This window comes from Mesoplodon bidens (genome assembly GCF_964165515.1).
Source record: "Mesoplodon bidens genome assembly, contig: HAP1_SCAFFOLD_205, whole genome shotgun sequence".
Taxonomy (NCBI): domain Eukaryota; kingdom Metazoa; phylum Chordata; class Mammalia; order Artiodactyla; family Ziphiidae; genus Mesoplodon; species Mesoplodon bidens.
This window is the reverse complement of record NW_027672037.1, coordinates 141,133-160,738: the sequence shown is the minus strand read 5'-3', so window position 1 is coordinate 160,738 and position 19,606 is coordinate 141,133. Positions and strand designations below refer to the sequence as shown.

At 48.8% G+C, this 19,606-nt stretch overlaps 1 protein-coding gene across 1 annotated transcript; it reads right to left on the bottom strand.

Moving 5' to 3' along the window:
- Window positions 1–10,099: 10,099 nt before the first annotated feature.
- On the bottom strand, window positions 10,100–16,498 carry LOC308610707 (NUT family member 2G-like). Its single transcript, XM_081259746.1, has 6 exons — window positions 15,304–16,498; window positions 14,216–14,344; window positions 13,003–13,175; window positions 12,255–12,550; window positions 11,726–11,842; window positions 10,100–11,205 (listed from the first exon to the last, which is right to left on the bottom strand). The coding sequence occupies exons 1-6, from the start codon at window positions 15,987–15,989 to the stop codon at window positions 10,414–10,416; spliced, it is 2,193 nt and encodes a 730-aa protein (XP_081115872.1). The 5' UTR covers window positions 15,990–16,498; the 3' UTR covers window positions 10,100–10,413.
- Between the last annotated feature and the right edge of the window lie 3,108 nt (window positions 16,499–19,606).

Here is a 19,606-nt window from a genome sequence, read left to right as displayed (position 1 = left end):
ATGTCCTCTATCTACTCATCGTTGTAAGTGGTAAATTAATGCATGAATATATATTTCCCTGATTGCTTTGCTTGGTACCTATAGTTTTTATGGCAGAAAAATTTATATTAAAAAAATCCGTTCATCTTCCATATATCTTCCCTTCTGTTCCTCCATTCTCCTGTCCCCATTTCAAGCAAGTATACAGGACTCCCTAGAAACCTCTTCCTCAGGAAATATGCCATTTCTAAGCCTCAAGGTGTGAAGGAGGAGATTACAAGGCAGTTGGAGGATTAAAAGCCAGTGAGTACAACAAGCACTGCCTGACACTACCTTGTTACTGGATAGAGCCTTGGAGCTGCACCAACTCATTAGAGGGATGTAGTTGAGAGAGATATAGGGAAGGCATGTAATAGGCATGAGGTATCTATCTCATCAAATATTTCAGCATCCCAAACATTATAGAGGAGCATTTATAAATGGGACATAAAGGTACAGGTGTCCCGGTCTCAGAAGACCAGAAGGACCTCCACAACACTTTCATGTTACAGGGTTTTTATACCACTTTGGTTGTATAAGGTACCTCTAATAATGGCTGAGTCTAAATTCTCTACTAGCTCAGTTATTTAAAGAATTAAATTCATTTAAATCAAGTAAAGAAACAGTAGGTTTATAGCAGCTCATAACTGCTTACTTTTTAAAAAAAATTTATTTATTTATTATTTTTGGCTCTGTGTTGGGTCTTCGTTGCTGCACGCGAGCTTTCTCTAGTTGCAGAGAGTGGGGGCTACTCTTTGTTGCAGTGTGCGGGCTTCTCATCACGGTGGCTTCTCGTTGCGGAGCATGGGCTCTAGGTGTGCGGGCTTCAGTAGTTGTGGCGCATGGGCTCTAGAGCGCAGGCTCAATAGTTGTGGCACACGGACTCTAGAGCGCAGGCTCAGTAGCAGCACATGGGCTTAGTTGCTTCGCAGCATGTGGGATCTTCGGGAACCAGGGCTGGAACCCGTGTCCCCTGCATTGGCAGGTGGATTCTTAACCACTGCGCCACCAGGGAAGCCCCTTAACTGCTTACTTTATGTAGAAAAGCTGCCACCAATATATGGCAAGAACTTTGCTTGTATAATTTACACTAACTGGTATAATACACCTTCTACAAGAAAACTGAACAAGAATGAACTAGGGAGCAAAACATTTTTATCCTTTGAGCCATTCTGTTTTTAAGGGTTCTTGTAAGCTCTGATGTTTTGTCTCTGAGAGAAAGAAAAAAAAATTTTTAATTGGAAATTTAGAGATTTTTTTTTAAAACTTAAAATGGAAGATCTTGGTAGTAATTGAGTGTATAGTATTGTGTCATATGTTTTATTATTCATTTTATAGAACTAATTGCCCATGTGTTCCTATAATAGGGGAGGAAAAAATAACGGTTTTAGTCCCAGTATAGATATTGCATGATAAAAGGAGAATGATGACCATCTCCATTTCCAAAGGGAGAACAGGAATTCAAAACATGCTATGCCATAAATCGTTTAATTCAGCATTTTAAAATATTTTGAGCATTTTGAACTCAATGTTTTGTAACTTCTAAAAAAGTATAATGTATATACATAATTTCCACACATTTAAAATGACTTGTTAAATTGTTAAGACCTGACTTCTTTCTCAAAATTAAGGTATGCTAGTCGGACCTGAGAATAGCCTCCAGAGGGCGACCAAGTTTCATCCCTGCAAACAACTGCATCAAAATGTAACATTGCTTCCAACAAAAGCAAGGACTTTCTAAAGTTAAAATTTGAAAAGCCAGTGATAATAGTTAATCCTTGAAAAAATACCATGACCCAAAGTCTGAATAGCTCTGCAAATATTGGTTGTTTCAGAAGGAGACCACCTCTAATTTGATGGTTTAGTAGAGCAAGGGCCTTTGAATCTAGACAAATCTCACAAAGCTACTAGATCAGCAAAACTTGTCATCAGTTCACACATGCTCTGATTTTCCTGCTCACTGAAGTCTACCTCTTCTAAGCACCTTGTATTAGCAGGGTTTGGCTCTTGCATTTCCACAGACGTAAGGCCTTAAATTCAAGGGTCAGCTCTACAAATGGTTGATATATTACTTTGTAAATAGAGTTTCATCTATGGAATGGGATAAATATCTTCCTTATGTCTCACTGTTTTGTGAGTATTAAATTAGATAAATATATGAAAACACTTGACACAATGACTGGTTGGTAAACTTACTTTCTGCCCATTTCTTTTGCCCTCCCTTTTTTTCTCCTTAAATTGAGAAAGATAGGATCTTATTATGTCATTCACTTCAATGTTTTAGTGCTATATCACTCTTCCATTACTTCTCCCCAAAGTATATTTTTAAAAATCTCACAGAAATAAAGTAGTGATTAAGTTTAAATAATTGATATTTCTCAATCCCTAGACAGAAGTATATCTAATAAAAGTAGGTTTGTTAATCCTTGACTGATAATGACAAGAAAATAAAGAAGTATTTCTAATTGGGCAGTCCATCCAATTGGCTCTCACCGTGTACCAATGGATTATTTTTTTTCTACTTATTTCATCTTTATTAAAGCTACAACACAGAGAACATTAGTTGAGTTTACTTTGTAACTGCCCTTTCTCATTATTCCTGACCTGTATCTAACTAGCAGACAGTTACTTTTGATTCTTCTGAGAAAGTTCCTAAAGCATTGCTTTTCTTTATAAAATAACCTTCCTGAAGGTAATGCTAATTTTAACTACTGATCAAGATGGCCTTAATGTGTCCCTCAGTTTGGCTAAACTTCAGACAGGATTTTTCTTTACCATAGGCCCCTAACCTCCCTTTTCTGAAAACATTTACTTTAAGAAGCTTGAAATTATAAATTCTTTCCCTGCCCCTTTGAGATGTAAATTTTCTCCTAGTCACTTGATAATTTTCCAACCCAGAAATGTCTTTCTCAAGGACCTGGGAGTCAGCTCTTTGAAATACAACCTTCAAGAAAGGTATTGCCCCTAGTTCCCAGTCTCTGTGGGGAGTATAGGAGCCTAACTTTGATAAGAGCCAAAGCAAACAGAGATGGTCTAATTATATTGACCAACCTCTTCCCCAGCATCCTCTACTATTTTTCCTACAGCTCATCCTGGCATCTAAAAACTTCCATGCCTTTTGTTTCAGCAGAACGGAGTTCAGTGTCTCTCCCCTATTACAGAATCATCTTGAGTAAAGTACTCCTTGCCTGTTTAACCATCTGGTGCAATTTTTCTTTGACATCACTCCATCACATACTCCAAACTGCCTACCACTTTCAGATTAATCTTATAAAACTTTGTATATGTGCTGCTGAAGTGAGCACAATCTTTATAGAACTTTGAATCACTCCCTATTTCCTGTGGCATGAAGCCCACCATTCAAACTTCTCCACAGTCTTATACCTTCCAAACTCATTAGTGTTATCTTCCAATTCCTGAATTCTCTCCTCCAATAATATTAGTACATTTTCTTCCTAAACGTGGCTAACATTTCCCCATTTTGAGATTTCATGTGTCTTCTAATTTTTTTAAGATTTGGAAATTTTATTAGACTGTATTTGCCCATAACAAATAAAATAGAAATTGTTTCAAGTCTTTGCAAATAAATTTAATACAGGGTATTAAGAACACCAGTGATGAAACTTCTGAGAAGTAAAGAAGGGCCACCTAGATAATGGAGTGATTAGTAGGAATAGGAATTTACTTGTACCCCTATGCTGGAAAGGCAAAGTTAAGGAGAAGGTTGTAAAGGCGTCCAGGGCCAGGTTAAATGATCATCAATGTCAGACCATAGCAGTTCTGTCTCATTGGAGTTGGAGCCGTGGAAGTTACACAGTTGCTGCTGGAGAATCTTCACAAAGTAGAGGAAGAAAGGGAGAAATCTCATAGCTTATCCCTAAACTTCCATATACCATCAGTTGCTTCTTTTTGGCTGCGCCTGATCAGAAGTAAGCTGCCTGTATGAGTCTGCTATCATGTGATAGAAAACAGATTCAAGAAGGAACAATGACTAAATTCAAGAAAAAGCAGTCCCAAACTAGTATTTTTGCTTGAATGTTATGCAACAGTCTGTTTTCTGTATTTTTTCTAACTTTATTCAGATGTAATTGACATATAGCATTGTGTAAGTTTAAGGTGTACAACCTGTTGGTATGTTACATGTTGTGAAATGATTACCACAGCGGAGCTAGTTAACACACCTCCGTTACCTCGCATAAATAGCATTTTTTTTGGTGAGAACATTTAAGATCTCTCTTAGCAACTTTCAAGTATATAATACAGTTCTGTTAACTGCAATCACCATGCTGTAGATTAGATTCCCAGAAATTCATGTGCTAACTGGATATTTTACCCTTTGGTCAACATCTCCCCATTTCCCCCAACCCCAACCCCTAGCAACAACCATTCTATTCTCTGTTTCTCTGGGTTTGGCTGTTTTAGAGTCTACAATTTAGTTACATCATACAGTATTTTTCTCTCTCTGACTTACTTCACTCATCATAATGCCCCAAGGATCCATAAATGTTGTTGCAAGTGGCAGGATTTTCTTCTTTTTCATGGCTGAATAATATTCCATCTATGTACCTACCATATCTTCTATATCCATTTATCCATGTATGGACACTTTGGTTGTTTCCATCTCTCGGCAATTGTGAATAATGCTGCAATGAACGTGCGAGTGCAGATATCTCTTTGAAATAGTGATTTCATTTTCTTTGGACATATATATACCCAAAGCAGGATTGCTAATGTATGGTAGTTTTCTTTTTAATTTTTTGAGGAGACTCCATATTGTTTACCATAGCGGCTGTACCAATTTACATTCCCACCAACAGTGCACAAGGGTTTCCTTTTCTGCATCCTTGTCAACATTTGTTACCTCTTAGTCTCTTTGAGGTGATATCTCGTTGTAGTTTTGATTTGCATTTCCCTGGTGATTAGTGATGTAGAGCATCTTTTCATGAACCTGTTGGTGATCTGGATGTCTTCATTGGAAAATTTTTTATTCAGTTCTTCTGCCCAAGTTTTAATTGAATTGTTTGAAAATCTATATCTATCTATATCTATATATCTATATATAGATACAGATATAGCCATTGTATGAGTTCCTTATATATTTTGGATATTAACACCTTATCAGGTACATGATTTGCAAATATTTTCTCCCATTCTGTAGCTTGCCCTTTCATTTTGTTGTTTATTTTTCTGTGTAGAAGCTTTTTAGGTTGATGTTATATAACAAGTTGTATAAGAAGTTGTATATAACAAGTTATATAACAAGTTGTATTTCTCTTGGTGATTTTAAGATTCCCTTGTTATCTTTAACGTTGACATTTTAATTTTAATATTTCTTGGTATGGATCTCTTTAGGTTGATCTGCTTTGGAGCTCTCTGGGCTTCCTGTATCTGGATGTCTGTTTCTTTCCCCAGGTTAGGAAAAGTTTTCAGATATTATTTCTACAAATGTTTTCTGCCCCGTTTTCTCTTCTCCTTCTGGAGTTCCTATAAGGTGAATTTTATTCCATTTGATGTGCCATAAATCCCTTAAGCTTTATTCATTATTTTCATTCTTTTTTCTTCCTTATTCTCTGATTGGATGAGTTCCTCTGACCTGTCTTTGAGTTCACCTATTCTTTCTTGTGCTTCATCTACTGTATTTCTAAGTTCAGTTATTGCATTCTCCAGTTCCGTGACTTCTATTTGGAACTTTCTTATATCTTCTGTTTCTTCGTTGAAGTTCTCACCGTTTTCATCCATTTTCCTTCTGAGTTCAGTGAGCATTTTTATGACCATAACTTTGAACTCTTTATCAAGTAAATTACTTATGTTCATTTCATTAAGATTTTTTTCCTGAGGTTTTATTTTGTTCTTTTTTTGGAGTATAGTCCTCCCTTTCTTCATTTTGCTTGACTCTCTGTGTTGGTTTCTATGCATTAAGTGAAATAGCCACATCTCCCAGTCTTGAAGAGCTGTGTGACAGATGAACCTTGTCATTTAACCCCGTCTACTCTTGGTTGCCTCTCAAACCTTTGTGATTGTCTAAGCAGTTTATTTTTAATAGACCTGGCACACCATCCCAGCAGTTGAGGGTGTGCCAAGACAAATGAGCAACCCAAAGTGGAGGATCTCAGGCAGCACCTAGATTCAGGTTGATAGGAAGCCAGAAAACTTGGTAACAGCTTTTAAAGAATGCAAATGTATTTAGTCTTCTGAGATTGCAAGTGGAAGCGCTGCTGCGCGCCAGAAGCAAGCAATCTGAAGGTGTTCCCTGGGGAGCAGTCACAAGAAAACAGTGCTTCAGATAAGTGTACAAGCTCCATTCTGGGAGATACCAGTGAACTGTAGTAAGGGAGAGTGAGGGTGGAGAGATGGCACCCCCAGCCTACCTTCCCCGAGAGCACATCCATAGCCTCTAGATGTGTGCTGAACCTGAAGCCTGCTCTTAAGTCTTGTCCCTACTAGCAAATAGGCCTTTTTCATGTAAAGGCTGGGGCTGTGTCTCAGTCTGATGTGTAGTGGTACATCCTGGGGGTGGTATCCTGCCAAGAACTGTCTCTCCAATTGTTACAGTCCCATGGGACCCAGAAAAGAAATCCCTCCTGGCCTCCAGAGCCAGGTGATCAAGGAGCATCCCCTGAGTGGAGGCCACAAAAATGGGATCTCCTGTCTTGGAGATTCTGGCTCTCTGGAGCACATCAGAAGGAAAGTGTGAAGATGATGCTTACTGGCTGAGTGAGGCGGTGGGAAGAGTGCAAAGATGACACCATTTGAATAAAGGGAAAGAGGGAAAAGAAAAAAAAGAAAAGAAGAAAAAATATATATATATATAGCAAGACAGAGGAAGAGCAGGGAAGAAGGAGCCAGCTGGCTGGAGCACAAAGGTGTCACCTGCAGGAAAGGAAAAAGGGGAAAGTGGATGGCACCTTTCAGTTTTATCAAGGCAAAGAGAGAGCAGGAAGATGGCACCCGCCAGCCTCTGTCCCTGGGGAGTATTCCAGCAGGCCCCTGTTCCTCAGATTAATGCTTTAAAATTGGGAAGTGAGTCTCTTTCCCAAAAAGTCAGAGTGCTTTTCAAAGGGCTGCTTCTACACTTGGCCCTGGGACAGGTGAGTCTGTGCACAGGCCCTTTAAGAGCTGTTCCTCAGTTCACCACAGCCCTGTGGGTCTCATGGGATGTGGCTTGTTGGTCTTCAAAGTCAGATGTTTTGAGGGTCCATCTCTCAGGTGCCAGCCTTAAAATTTGGAGTGCCCAATGTGGGGTCCATACCCTTCACGTCTCAGGAAGAAGCTCCAGGTTTTGAGTTCCTTCCTAATTGTGTGTCTCCACACCAAGGATGGGGTTTATGGCAAAATTGTGTCTCAGCCTTTCCTACCTGTTTTGATGTGGTTTCCCTCTGGTTTTCCTGATGTGAAGGGGTTGCTCCACCATCTTTTAGTTTTCTTCAGAGGAAATTTTTCCATATGTAGCTGTAGCTTTGGTGTGTTTGTGGGAGGAGGTGGGTTCGGGATCTTCCTATGTTGCCATCTTGAACTGGAACCTATTTAATATGTTTTAAATTTTGGTTTTCAGTTGTTCAATTTGTTACTAGTATATGGAAATATGATCAATGTTGTGTATTAATGTTTATGTATTGATTTTATATTCTGAGATCCTGCTAAAGCAAGCTATTATAATTTATTATGAGTCTACTTATACCTTCCTTGGAATTTTCTATGTAGACAGTTATGTCATCTGTAAAGAATGACAGTTATATTTCTTCTTTTCTAATATGTATGCCTCTTTTTTCCTTTTCTTGCTGTACTACAGTAACTAGAATCTAAAGTACTAAGTTGAAAACTAAGATAAGAGTGGACCTTCTAACCTTGTTTTTGAACTCAGGGGAAAGCATTCATTCTTTCACCATTTCATGTGATGTTAGAAGTAGGTTTTTTGTAGAGGCTCTTTATTAGGTTGAGGTAGTGCCCTTCTAATCCTAGTTTCCTGAGCACTTTTAATATGAAGGGGCGTTGAATCTCGTTCAGTGCCTGTTCTGTGTTAACTGGTGTAACAGCACGTGTTTCCTCTTTAGACTCAATCTGGTAGATTACATTGGTGAGTGGTTACCATTGAACAAGGCTTGCATCCCTGGAATAAACTCCACTGGGTCATAGTCTGTTATTCATGTGGATTCTGATGGTAGGTATTCTTGTGGATTCCTTCTAGTAGGGTAAATTCTGGTTCCCCCAAAACGTCCGTGTTTAACCCCTCCTATGACAATATGTGAACGTTACCTTGTATGGAAAAATGGACTTTGCAGCTGTGACTAAGTAAAAAATCTTGAGATGAAGAGATTATCCTAAATTTTCTGGGTGGGCTATATATAAACACAAAGAGCTGTGTAGGAGGGACACAGGAAGAGTCAGAGTTGGAGAGACCATGTGATGAGGGAAGCAGAGATTAAAGTGATGCACTTTGAAGATGGAAGAAGGGACTAATTCCAAGGAATGCAGGCAGCCTCTAGAAGACAGAAAGGGAAAGGAAACAGATTCTCCTGTAGGGCTTCAAAAGGAACAAGCCCTGAGACACCTTGCCTAATATCAGACTACTAAGCTGCAAAAACTTTCTTTCACAAAGGGTCAAGGAGGGCTGGGAGCACATATGTGCTGCCCACCTGGACAGAGGGGGACCTGTGAGGCTGACCTACAGATTCTGTGGAGGTGGAGAGACATGAGCCCCTTTCTTCTCCAAGCTCTTTGCAGGGTCCAGCAGAGAGTCATGCCACCTGTGGAAGCCTGCGGCCCCAGTTTTGCATGCTGGTGGTGTAGGGGTCATGTTCAGGGAATGTCTGTTGTCCTAACACCTGCCTGGGTCCTGGGGAAGGAATCAGAAGTCAGAAGCAGGAGAAGAGCCTTTGGCCAGCAGGGAAGGGGGGGTGAGGCCCAGGGCAGGTCCATAAAAGATCAGAGCATCTCAGTGCTTTAGGAGGAAGGGGCTTCAGAGGTGGGCCAGCACAGGCTGTGACAGAGGCTAAGCGGACTGGGAGGGGAGGCACTTCTGGGAGACAGCGGGGGTCTACCCCCTGCCCCTCATTGTTTGCTCATCTCACTCTAATGAGGGGGTCATTTCCCCTGCTCTGATGATTCGAAGCCTCTGCCGACACCCACAGGACGGTGACTGAGGCCTCCACACTCCTCAGCATGGATCCCAGCTCCCACTCAGATCTGGGGCCACAGACACCTCTCCCACCCCCTGCCGCCCCTGTGAGCAAGCTGTTCTTGTGAAACGTGGTCATAGTTTGTTAGGAGGACCTGTTTCCTATGGGGATACAAACCAGTGTTGATACCAGTACACACACACGTCCAGCCATGGGTGCAAAGGGAAGGGACAGTAGCTCTGGGGTGTCTTTGCAGACCCGGAGGCCCCGGACGCCAGTCCCCACAGCCACAGCCACATGGGTCCTCCTCCCTCAGTTGAACGAGATGCTGCTGCACAGAAATCCCACAAGTTCCACAAAGGGGCCCGACTGTCCTTTCCCTTATACACACCTTTAACGGGTGCCCCATGAATCTCCCCACACCCATTCCCCTTGTTGCATCCTCATTGGGATGAAGAGGTAGCTGCCTCCACCACTCTCCACATTGCAATAATCCCAGTGGAACTAGAGGATGCTCCCGCTACGATGAGGCAGACAGTCCCGTCCCCATGGCCAAGACTTTTCATCTCTGGTCAGGCCACCCACACAGGAAACCCTGGATGAGCGGAGGGTCATCCCAGTGCCGTCATCTGGCCACATGAGGAAAGCAGAGAGAAGCTCCATAATGACAAGGGCCGTCTCCAGGCTCCATCCTAGAAACTGGTGACTGTCCAGAGGGCTGAAAGGCACAAGAGCAGCTCTGCCTCCCCAGAAGGTTCAGGGATGCAGAAGACGGTACAGATGCCCCAGAAGGGCCCTAGCCGAGCAGGCGTTAGAGAAGGGGCTGATGAGGGGGTCCCTGGGGAAAGTGAGAGCTGTGCGTTCCCAGGGGCAGCCTGAGGAGTCCTTGTCTATGTGGAGGAAAGGTGTGGCCACCTGTAGACCCAGAGCTCCTGTGACCTCCCTCATCCTTCCTTCCTCTCAGGATCGCTCTCTGTGGAGCAGCTCAACACCAACAAGATGACAGTGGCCTGAGAGCATTTCCCACGAAAACGATCTTTGTTCACAATTTACATACATCACTCCAAAGGTCCTGCTCCCACCCACACCTGGCCACACCCACCTCCCCCACCTCCCTAACCCCCCACAATCCCGCTCCCCCTCCCCACCCTGGTGGTCCTGCCCCCCTCCCTTCCCCCCACATCATCCAGGATCAGCACTAGGAGGAGGAGGAGGAGCCCCTAGGCTCCCCAGGGGGCTGCCCTGGGGCCTCGCCCTGGAGGGCCGGCCCAGCTGTTCCCTACTGGCTGCAGTGCTTCTTCCTCCTCTTCCCACGCTTCTTTGTGTCAAACGGGTCACGCTTTCTCTTTCTCAGCTGTGAGGGGCGAGCCAGCCCCAGAGCCAAGGCTGGCCTCCCAGAGACGCCGAGGCCAGCCCCGGGGATGGGCAGCTTCTCAGCAGCGGCTGGGCGTCCACACAGAGCCCGCTTCCTCGACTTGGGAGCGGCTGGTGGAGCTGGGCTGAGGCCTCTTCTCTGAGAGGAGGGGGACTGGGGAGCACTCTGGGCCCCCCAACCTCCAGAGGAAGCCAGGGCTGAGACATGCGCAGGACTGAGGGACATCCCGAAAGGCACCAGTATATGCTGAGAGTCTATGATGAAGACGCTTTGGAGCACCTCCTCGTTCTCACTGGACCCGTCCCTGGGCACTCGGGCCTCCTGAAGAGGAGAGGCCTTTCTGAGAACAGACGCATCCCTGGATCTCAGTAGAGGGCCGGTGCGCCTTTGAGCCTGGGGAGGGGAGAGCCGTATGGGCCGGAATATAGAGAACTCCTGACGTCCTCCAGAGGGAACAAAGACTTTGGGCCTGCACAGGGCAGTGTCTGTTTGCATGAGCCTATGAAGAGCCTGAGAATCAATCTCTGGTGGGCAGGCTTCATCACTGACCCCTAGATGGGGGTCTTGGTCGTGTCTCTGGGCACCTTGGCTGGCCTCGGACTCAGAAGGACTTGAGGCCATTCCGGGTGCACTGTGACTCGGGGCTGCCCGCACACCGTCGTCCTCTTTCAAGGCCAGGAGTCGTTTCTGCACCAGCTGGTAGGAGGGAGGAGGACAGTGACGGCTGCACACACACTTGTGAGAGGAGGAGCACTGGGCAGTGGGACAATGGCCCTGTGGGGGAGGAGGGGACGGGCGACCCCAGGACTCGAATCCAAATACAGACACTGTGGCAGTCCTGCCATCCTCCTGCAACTGATTCCCAGCTTTGTGACCTTCCCTCCCCTCCCGGCTCCCTATCCTCTCCTTCCTTTCACCCTGCACTGCACCCACCCCAGAACGGGCCCTTCCCCATGCCAGGTGTCCCAGGCAGGGGAGGGATGGACAGCGCTATGTGGCCCTCCTGTTCTGGGGCCCTATCTCTCCCCTATTCACTGGGGTCCCTCCGTGCCCTGGTCTTCCTGGGTGTCCCTTGTGTCCCCTGTTCTACCTGGGATCCCTCCCTCCTCTGGCTCCCCTGGGTCATCTGGGTTCCCCTGTCCCCTGGATCACCTGGGGTCCCCCTCCCGTGGGGTCCCCTGGCTCCCTGAGTGTCCCTCTCCCTCCCCTGTCTCACTTCTTCGGGGGTGAGCCCTTCCTCCTGCTCCAGCTCCTTCTCTAGGGCCAAGAGATCCAGCTGTGGGTCTGGGGAAAGCAAATCTGCCAGGAATCCAGGGTGAATGACTGCCTCCACCTAGAACAGAAAGAAGAGGCTGTGAGCATCCTTGGCCAGGAGTGGTCTGTGAGACAAGAAGGCCAGGAGGGAAAGTGAAAAGCAGAGACCCACCCCACCGTCCTCCACAAGGCGGGGATGGTCAGCGCACGCACACACACACACACACACACACACACACACGCAAACATGCACATACACAGTCACACACAAAAGAGCACATATACAGAGGCACAAACACAGACACAAAGGCATACACACAGATAGACACAAACATATACACACAAACATCTGCGTAAACCTCCCCTAACACCAGGCTCAGGAGCAAGGAGCTGAGCTTAAGTCCCAACGGCCTGAGCAGAACCGAGATCTTGGGTGCTGAGAGTTCCATGCCCTGGCATCTTGCAGACCCCAGTCTCCAGGCCTAGCCTACTTTGGTGACAAAGTCCTCCTGGGAACACAGCTTGTCGATGTAGCTTAAGAGATCGGGGTCCGAGTCGGTGCCGTCCTCTTCCTGCTGCAGCTCATTTCCGTCCTCTCCCCATTCTGCATCTGAGTCGCCTGTGGCTGAGTGGACGGGCCCCACCAGCGCCTCCATGATGTCCATATACTCCCTCACAGCCTCAGGTGGAATGTCCTCGGGTGCCTTGGGCTCCGGGGGTCGCTGGGACCTGTGTGGCTTCGGGCGGGAGGGCTGGGCCCTGGGGCCGGACATCCTGGGAGCACAGGCTGCGGCAGAGCAGGAGGAAGGGAAGGAAGGTGAGGGGCTCCCGGTCCACCTCCTGACCACCGAGCGCACGCTGGTGAGGGCACTGTTGGGGGACATTGATGTGGGTGTGGGGGGGTCAGGACCACCTGAAGCTTCATGCACAGTTGGAGGGGGGAGGTAAGGGGGCATCTAAGAGAGTCACATGTAAGGAAGTGGGGAACCTCCAATTTTCCAGGGGTGTCCCCATCAAGCCCACTTCTTAGGCAGACTTTGTGTGCAGTCCTTTGACAGGGAGGCGTGAGAGAAGTTACAAAATTGACCAAGTCAATAATACCCCGTAGTGACAAAGGGCATCTGAGACCCCACCCCCCACCCCCCGCCTCGGTGGCTGTTTTGCTTGAAAGACCAATGCCCCTGTCTTGAAGGAAAATGATCCACATGGGAAGAGTGGCCAACCCTGGGCCCCTGTTACCTGTGTGTTCAACTCCAGTGGGAACCTGGGTGGCTGGCTGAAGGCCCACTTTCGGGGCTGGGGGCCCCCGAGGATCCAGCTTCGGTGGGGCTGGAGGAGGCAGGCCCTGCGCGCACTGCATCCACTGCAACTGCTGAACCTGCATCTCCTCCTCGGCCTCAAATTGCATGAACCTGGGGTGTGACGGAGGCACAGGCCACCCTGAGAAAATGGCCTGGGTTCTGGAGCCCAACAAAGGCAGCCAAGAATGAGGGATTGGGAGAGGATGTGCCTTGGGGCTGTCAAGGCCCTGTGAGGTGCTGTCCACAGCAGAGAGCTGCTCCTGGAACTGATACAAGATCTGGGACCCTTCCTGCCTCACCAGCACTGGAGAGCATTCAACAGCATAGAGCCAGGTCGCTGCACTGAACCAGGTCAACGGGACACGTGGCTGACCCAGGGGGCACCCTCCTCATGCCCCCCATCCAGAGCCACATGAAGGGCTGACAGCCAGAGGCTGGAACAGGCATGTGTTCCCCACAGGGGTCCTTGCCCAAATCCAGGACCCTGGGTTGGGACTGAGAGTTCTGGAACGTAGACCTGGAGACAGGGCTCAGGAGAGGCTGGACGATGTGGATGCTGAGCTTAGAGGACAGGCCTTCCTTTCCTCTGAGAGGTGCTTGTTTGTTTGGTTTTGTTTCTTAAACCAAGGGGATTACCGTGGAGCAAACACTGGAAGGGCCAGAGACCCTTGGGCTGATGACAGCTGGCTTCCCCAGCCTCTTGAGGGATGCCAGGGTACCCACTCAGGCCACTTTTCGTGAGGAGAGGGGGTCCCAACTCTATGTCAGTGGCCGCCAGCCAGCCACCACTAAGGAAGCAGCAGGCTGGCGGGTGGAGCTCTTTCCCCAGCCCAGCCCATATGGCTGGAGTTGGACCCCTACTGGACTCACAGCTTCACCCTGCCCCGTCCTGAGACCTTCATGTCAGGGCACGGGTAGGTCAAACTCAGGGGAGGGCAGAGCTCGTGGTGGAGGAAGGACAGAAGAACCAAACTGTCAAGGTGAGGGAGGGGTTTCTGGAGGACTGTAGGGCCTCTGGGCTGTGGGCCCCCCGTTCCGAGCGACAGCCCTTCTCCTTTGTCCTCTCTGATGAGCACCCCCACGGCCAGACCCTGCCCTCACCCACTCGCCTCACCCCCCACGCAGCCCCTGGGCCCAGGACGCTGACTCACTTTTGCGCCATCTCGTAGTAGATCATCCGGTCAGAGTTGCTAATGTGCTGCCATTCCTGCACGGCCCTGCACAGTCCCTCCTCCAGTGTCATGGTGGGCTTCAGGCGGGCCAGGGATCGAAGCGCTGGGCTGTAAGCACTCGGGGTCAGTCTCTGTGCCCAGCCCAGCCCCCACCTGCCTGACCCCACCCACCAATGTGGACCACACATCACTCAACACAGCATGACTGAGCAACAGGAGGGTGAGAGGCAGGTGTCTGGGAGAGCAGAGACAAGCCTTCCCGGCTACGGCTGTCACCGCCTCACACTCACTCGAGGATGACCATCCACTCCCAGGCTAGAGCTGGGACACTGTGCCCTAGGGAGCTCTTTTCCTCTTCAAGGCTGCCTTTTCATAATAAAAATCACCATCATCAATGAGGCGTGGCATGTGCCAGGCAATCTGCTCACACTTCATAGATTAGCCCAAGGAGTCTTCTGCACGGTCCTCTGAAGGTGAAGTGTGATTGTCCCCTTTTTACGAGGGACCGCAGGTTTAGGATGGAAATGCCTGCCAGGCTCACAACTCTAGTGGGAGAGAGCCCATGCCCTTAGGAGAGCTCTACCATCACCCTGTTCCTAGTGGAATTCTCCACATCAACAAAGTCGAGGTGTGCATGAAGCGCTCTCCTGGGCCCCGCGCTCCTCCCCCTTCTCCGAAGTGACCTCCCCCGGCCACGTACACTCAAATGCTGTATGAAAGGAGACGTCAGCACAGGAGAGTGTGGCATCCACTCCTTGGCTCCTCAACTTACACCACGACCCTCTCTGACTGCAAGTCTTCAGGCCGTATTACCAGGAGAATCATGGAAGAGCAGGCTGGCTAGACTCACAGGGGGGTGGGGTCAGTTGAGATAAGGCACATTTCAGTCATGATGTCATGGACTGGCAGGCTCGCCCGTATGACCGACAGTGTGCCTTCTCGTGGCGTGGACATCGCCCTCACACCTCGCTTCCAGTATCCCTAGAAACCTAACCTGCGAGTCCATCCCCAGTTCCTCTTTATCTAAGAGCTCCGATAAGCTCATGGCCCCCTGAGCGTTCACTCACATGAGAAAGCAGGAAAGAGCTTCTGCATCAGGACTCTGGGGAAGGTGTCTCCGGGCCAGTGGCTTGAGGCGCTGCCACCGTCGGAAGTTACTGTACACGCTCTGGTGGTTAGAGCAGTCCTCCTGCGAGGCATAGGGCTGGTTGGTGTCCAGGCTGCCCTCCCTGGAAGTGCCATGTGGCCATGGCCCAGAGTTCACTGGCCGATTGTTAGGGGCCATCTGGGCAGCTGGTGGTGGAGCTTGAGGAGGAAAGCCTGGGGTCCAGCCTCCCTTGCCAGCCTGAGTAACTCCAACAGCTGGAGCAGTCACAGTGGTCTCCATCGCAGGGGTTGCTAAGAATATGGGTGCAGGACATGCAGCACTCCCGCTGAGGGCCCCTGGAGCGCTCCAGTTGAGGGGGCCCTGAGGAACGATAAAGGTCTGAGTCTGCTGGGCCTGCACTGGCCTCCCTTGTGACCTGACTTGTACAGTGAAGTTGCAAGCCCCAGGGACACTGGGGCCACAGCCACCATTAGCCACCAAAGGCATCCTGGGGAAAGCTGGCAGCAGCAGGCTGCTGCCGGGAGGGAATGCGGGGGTGATGAGAGGTGGCAGGTGCTGCTCCCAGGGTGGCCAGTGCTGGGCGCCAGGAATGGGTGGAGGAAAGGACACTGCCGTGAAAGTAGACAAGGAGGCACCGGGGTTCATGGGGACATCCGTTGCCAGCACTGCAGATGCTGTTGAGGCAAAGGAAAGGAGTGAATGGAGGAGGAGAATGGGCAAGTGGGACTGAGGCTTTCTGCGGCATCAGAGTGTAAATCTCCACAGATGAGAGACTCTTGGACAAGGGAAACTGCAGCGTGCAAATGTCTTCAAGTGATTTTCATGCCCTGACCTCCAGTTGAGAATTATTCCACTGGTGACCCCACGCCCATCCACCAAGCTCCCTGACCCCTGCCTGCCGAGAAGAAATTGCCTCAGCAAGCACTCACTTGGAGAGCCTCCCTAAGGCACACCCTGGCACCTAAGCCTCACAGGCTGTCTCCCAAGACCTGGAGCTGTGTGGACATCTGCTCTGTGAGAAATGCCCCTCAGCCGGTGTACTAGCAGGTAGGGGCCTTCTGCAAGGTAAGTTCTAGGCCCCCAAAGGCCCTTTGTGGACAGGCACTGTGTAAAATATTAGGGCCCCACCTCCTCCTCAGTCCTCCTTTTCCTGATGCTCAGTATAAATCCCCTCTTTCTTTCCTAGCCTCACAAAACAAAACAAAATGCTGGAAAATATCTCTAATGGAATCCTGATACAAACCCATGACACTGGCCCAGAAAGGACCTGCATCTCAGAACAACCCACAGCAGATACGTAACATGGGCCAGGTCCTGCCACCCCTTCCCCAGTGCCCAGAGTCACTGTCATCAGTCAGGAGTTCTGTTCCTAGGGGCTTGGGGTGGTCTGAGAAGTAGGCGCGTGTCCCTTAGATTCTGTCATTTCACAGCCAGTGATGGCTGCAGAGGATTAAACAAGGGCCAGGGAATTGTCATGTTACATTGGTCGTGGGAGTATAGACTGCCTGTGCTCCTTCCCCTTCCAGCTCCCAATAACGGAGAGACAATCTGAGATGCAGGCATAAGCCAGATGCCATGGCGATCAAGTTGTCTGAAACACATCCCCGTTCAGGAGAACAAGGTACACAGCACGGTGCACCTAACTAACCAGAACAGATGTCATAGGACGTTTAATAGTAACACAGAAGATCATCTTCCTGATCCTGGGCTACACTCCTTCCCCCTTTAAAAGAGGAAGCAGCCTTCATAGACATTCCACCCGAACCAACCCCACTCCACATCTGTTCCCTGTCCATGAAGGAGTGACCTGAAATAGGAACAAACTCTTTCTCTCAAGGCAGCCTGAGGGTCCACCATGAGATACTGGACAAGATGAAGTAGGTCTGAAGTACTGCCATTCCACAAAAGGAAGAACAATTCAGAGCAACTCAGGAACCTGAGCCCTCTCTTGGCTGAAGTTACTCGTAATGGTTGCCCATCCCCTGTTGAATCCAAGGCAACAGTTGCCTGAACTGACAAGTGAGCTCTGGGCTGGGAGGAGTGGACGAGGTGTGGGCTGCGGCAGTTAGAGTAACCCCCTGCCTAGCTCTCAGAGAGGACACTTCACTGCAGGTGTGGCCACACACAGCCCCATTGAATAGTTTTCTCACCAAGACCATCTCTCCCCACGGCCCCCTGAGATACAGTATGCTCCTGTTCAAATCCCTTTGCAAGATATGGTGAGGCAAGCTTCAGGTGCCTCAGGAACACAATACAGCTCTAGGCTTTCCTCATGACCCTCCCTGTGTCACCACCAGGACATCACACACATCCTTACACACACGTTTCAAAGTGGCTTGTCTCCCTTCTAGAAAGAATCAGACTGTCTGCTGCCATCCTTTCTCCATAGCCAGGGCAATTCCTCTGGATCCACCTCCAACGACCCCTCCTCCCCAGGGCAGTCTCAGGTTTCTTCAGGCTCCCCAGTCTCCCCAGGTGAAATGTCCTTGTGCGTCCAGTGCTCTCTTCTCCCTCTACTTCAGTCCAACTAGGTGCCCACAGTTAAGTGTAACGTGTGAACCTGAAGGATGTGAGGATGGCAGGGTCTCTGAGAACACACCCCCAGCCTATAGGCTTACCTCCTATTGAAGCCATCCTGCAGGCTTGGGCACGGACTACTGCTGCCTGGTAGCCTCAATGAGAAAAGTCAAGACCAGGAGCCAGAGAGCGACCTGCTTCAGCAAACGCTCGGGATCCAAGTCAACGAGGGACACGTTTGAAAGTAAACCGGAAAATGCGGGCTGAACCGTTCTGCGGTGGGGGAGGGGCAGAGGGCACGTGGGTCGGGGTGGGGTGGCGTGCGCTGGGGGGACATTCCACGAGGGCTCTGGCAGGTAGGCAAGAACCGGAAGTTCCTTCCACCTCCCACAGTGGCACACAATTGGCGTGTGCCTCTTTAGGCAGTTTATAAACTGTTGTTTTGATTCACGGCACCGAGGTTGAGCATGACAGTCCCTTCCTTTCACGTCTTTATCCAGCAACCTAGGTGTTTTTTTTTTTTTTGCGGTACGCGGGCCTCTCACTGTTGTGGCCTCTCCCGTTGCGGAGCACAGGCTCCGGACACGCGGGCTCAGCGGCCATGGCTCACGGGCCCAGACGCTCTGCGGCATGTGGGATCTTCCCGGATCGGGGCACGAACCCGTGTCCCCTGCATCGGCAGGTGAACTGTCAACCACTGCGCCACCAGGGAAGCCCGATCCGGATACTTTAAGGTGAGATCTCCACTGGAGGCCACGTATATTAGCCCTTTTAAGTTCGAAAAGAGATCTCTACTTAATAGATTAACTTTAGGTTATTCAAAACCTTTTCCTTTATTTGTGCATGAAAGGCATAATCAGGCCGCGCAGAACTGTGTGAGCATGGTAGTAAACACAGGCCTATTGCCTGTTACAGCATACAACTTGATTCAGTTGCTTTTGCCTGTCTCAGGTGTCTTAAGGTTATAGCCACAACTGCAAATTTAGTGGAAGCCTTGGCAGATTTGACTCTAGAAAATGAAGTTTATTTGCAAACTCCACACCTTGTCCACAGTCTTCTTAACGCTGAGTTGACAACATTTCTCCGCAAGTATCACTGGATTAACTTCCTGTGAAATCCTGCTTTCACCACCTAATCTTTAAACGTCACACCGTTCTCAGTCCTGCTACACTACTACCTCTGCCTCACAAAGGTGAGGGCCGTGACTGCCAGGTAACAGTGTCCCATGGGAATTCCCTGGGAGTCCATTGGTGAGGACTCCGAGCTTCCACTGCAGGGAGCGCGGGTTGGATCTCTGGTCGAGGAACTACGATCCCACGAGCCACATGGCGCGGCCCAAAACAAAAACAAAACAAACAGAAAACAGTGTCCCACTTTGTGACACCGTGTCCTGAGTAAAGATGTTACCAAGTCCAAGGTTGCTCTGCTTGCCGCACGACAGGCCATAAATCGGAGATGAGGTGTTGAGGCAAGGAATATGACCTTATTCAGAAAGCCAGCAGACCGAGAAGATGGCAGAGTAAAGTCTCAAAATAACCATCTTATCGGGGTTTGGGTGCCAGTTTCTTTTATAATACAGAGATGGGGAGGAGATGAGGAGGTAAAGTAAGAAGGCCAGAAGTTTTGCGAATAGCCCCTGGAATGGCCAGCCTCGGGGAGGAGATGTGTTAATTTCTTCTTAATTGTAGCCATCCACAGGTGGAAGGAGTCCATATGTTTCCCTGAACAAAGGCACTTTGGTTTAA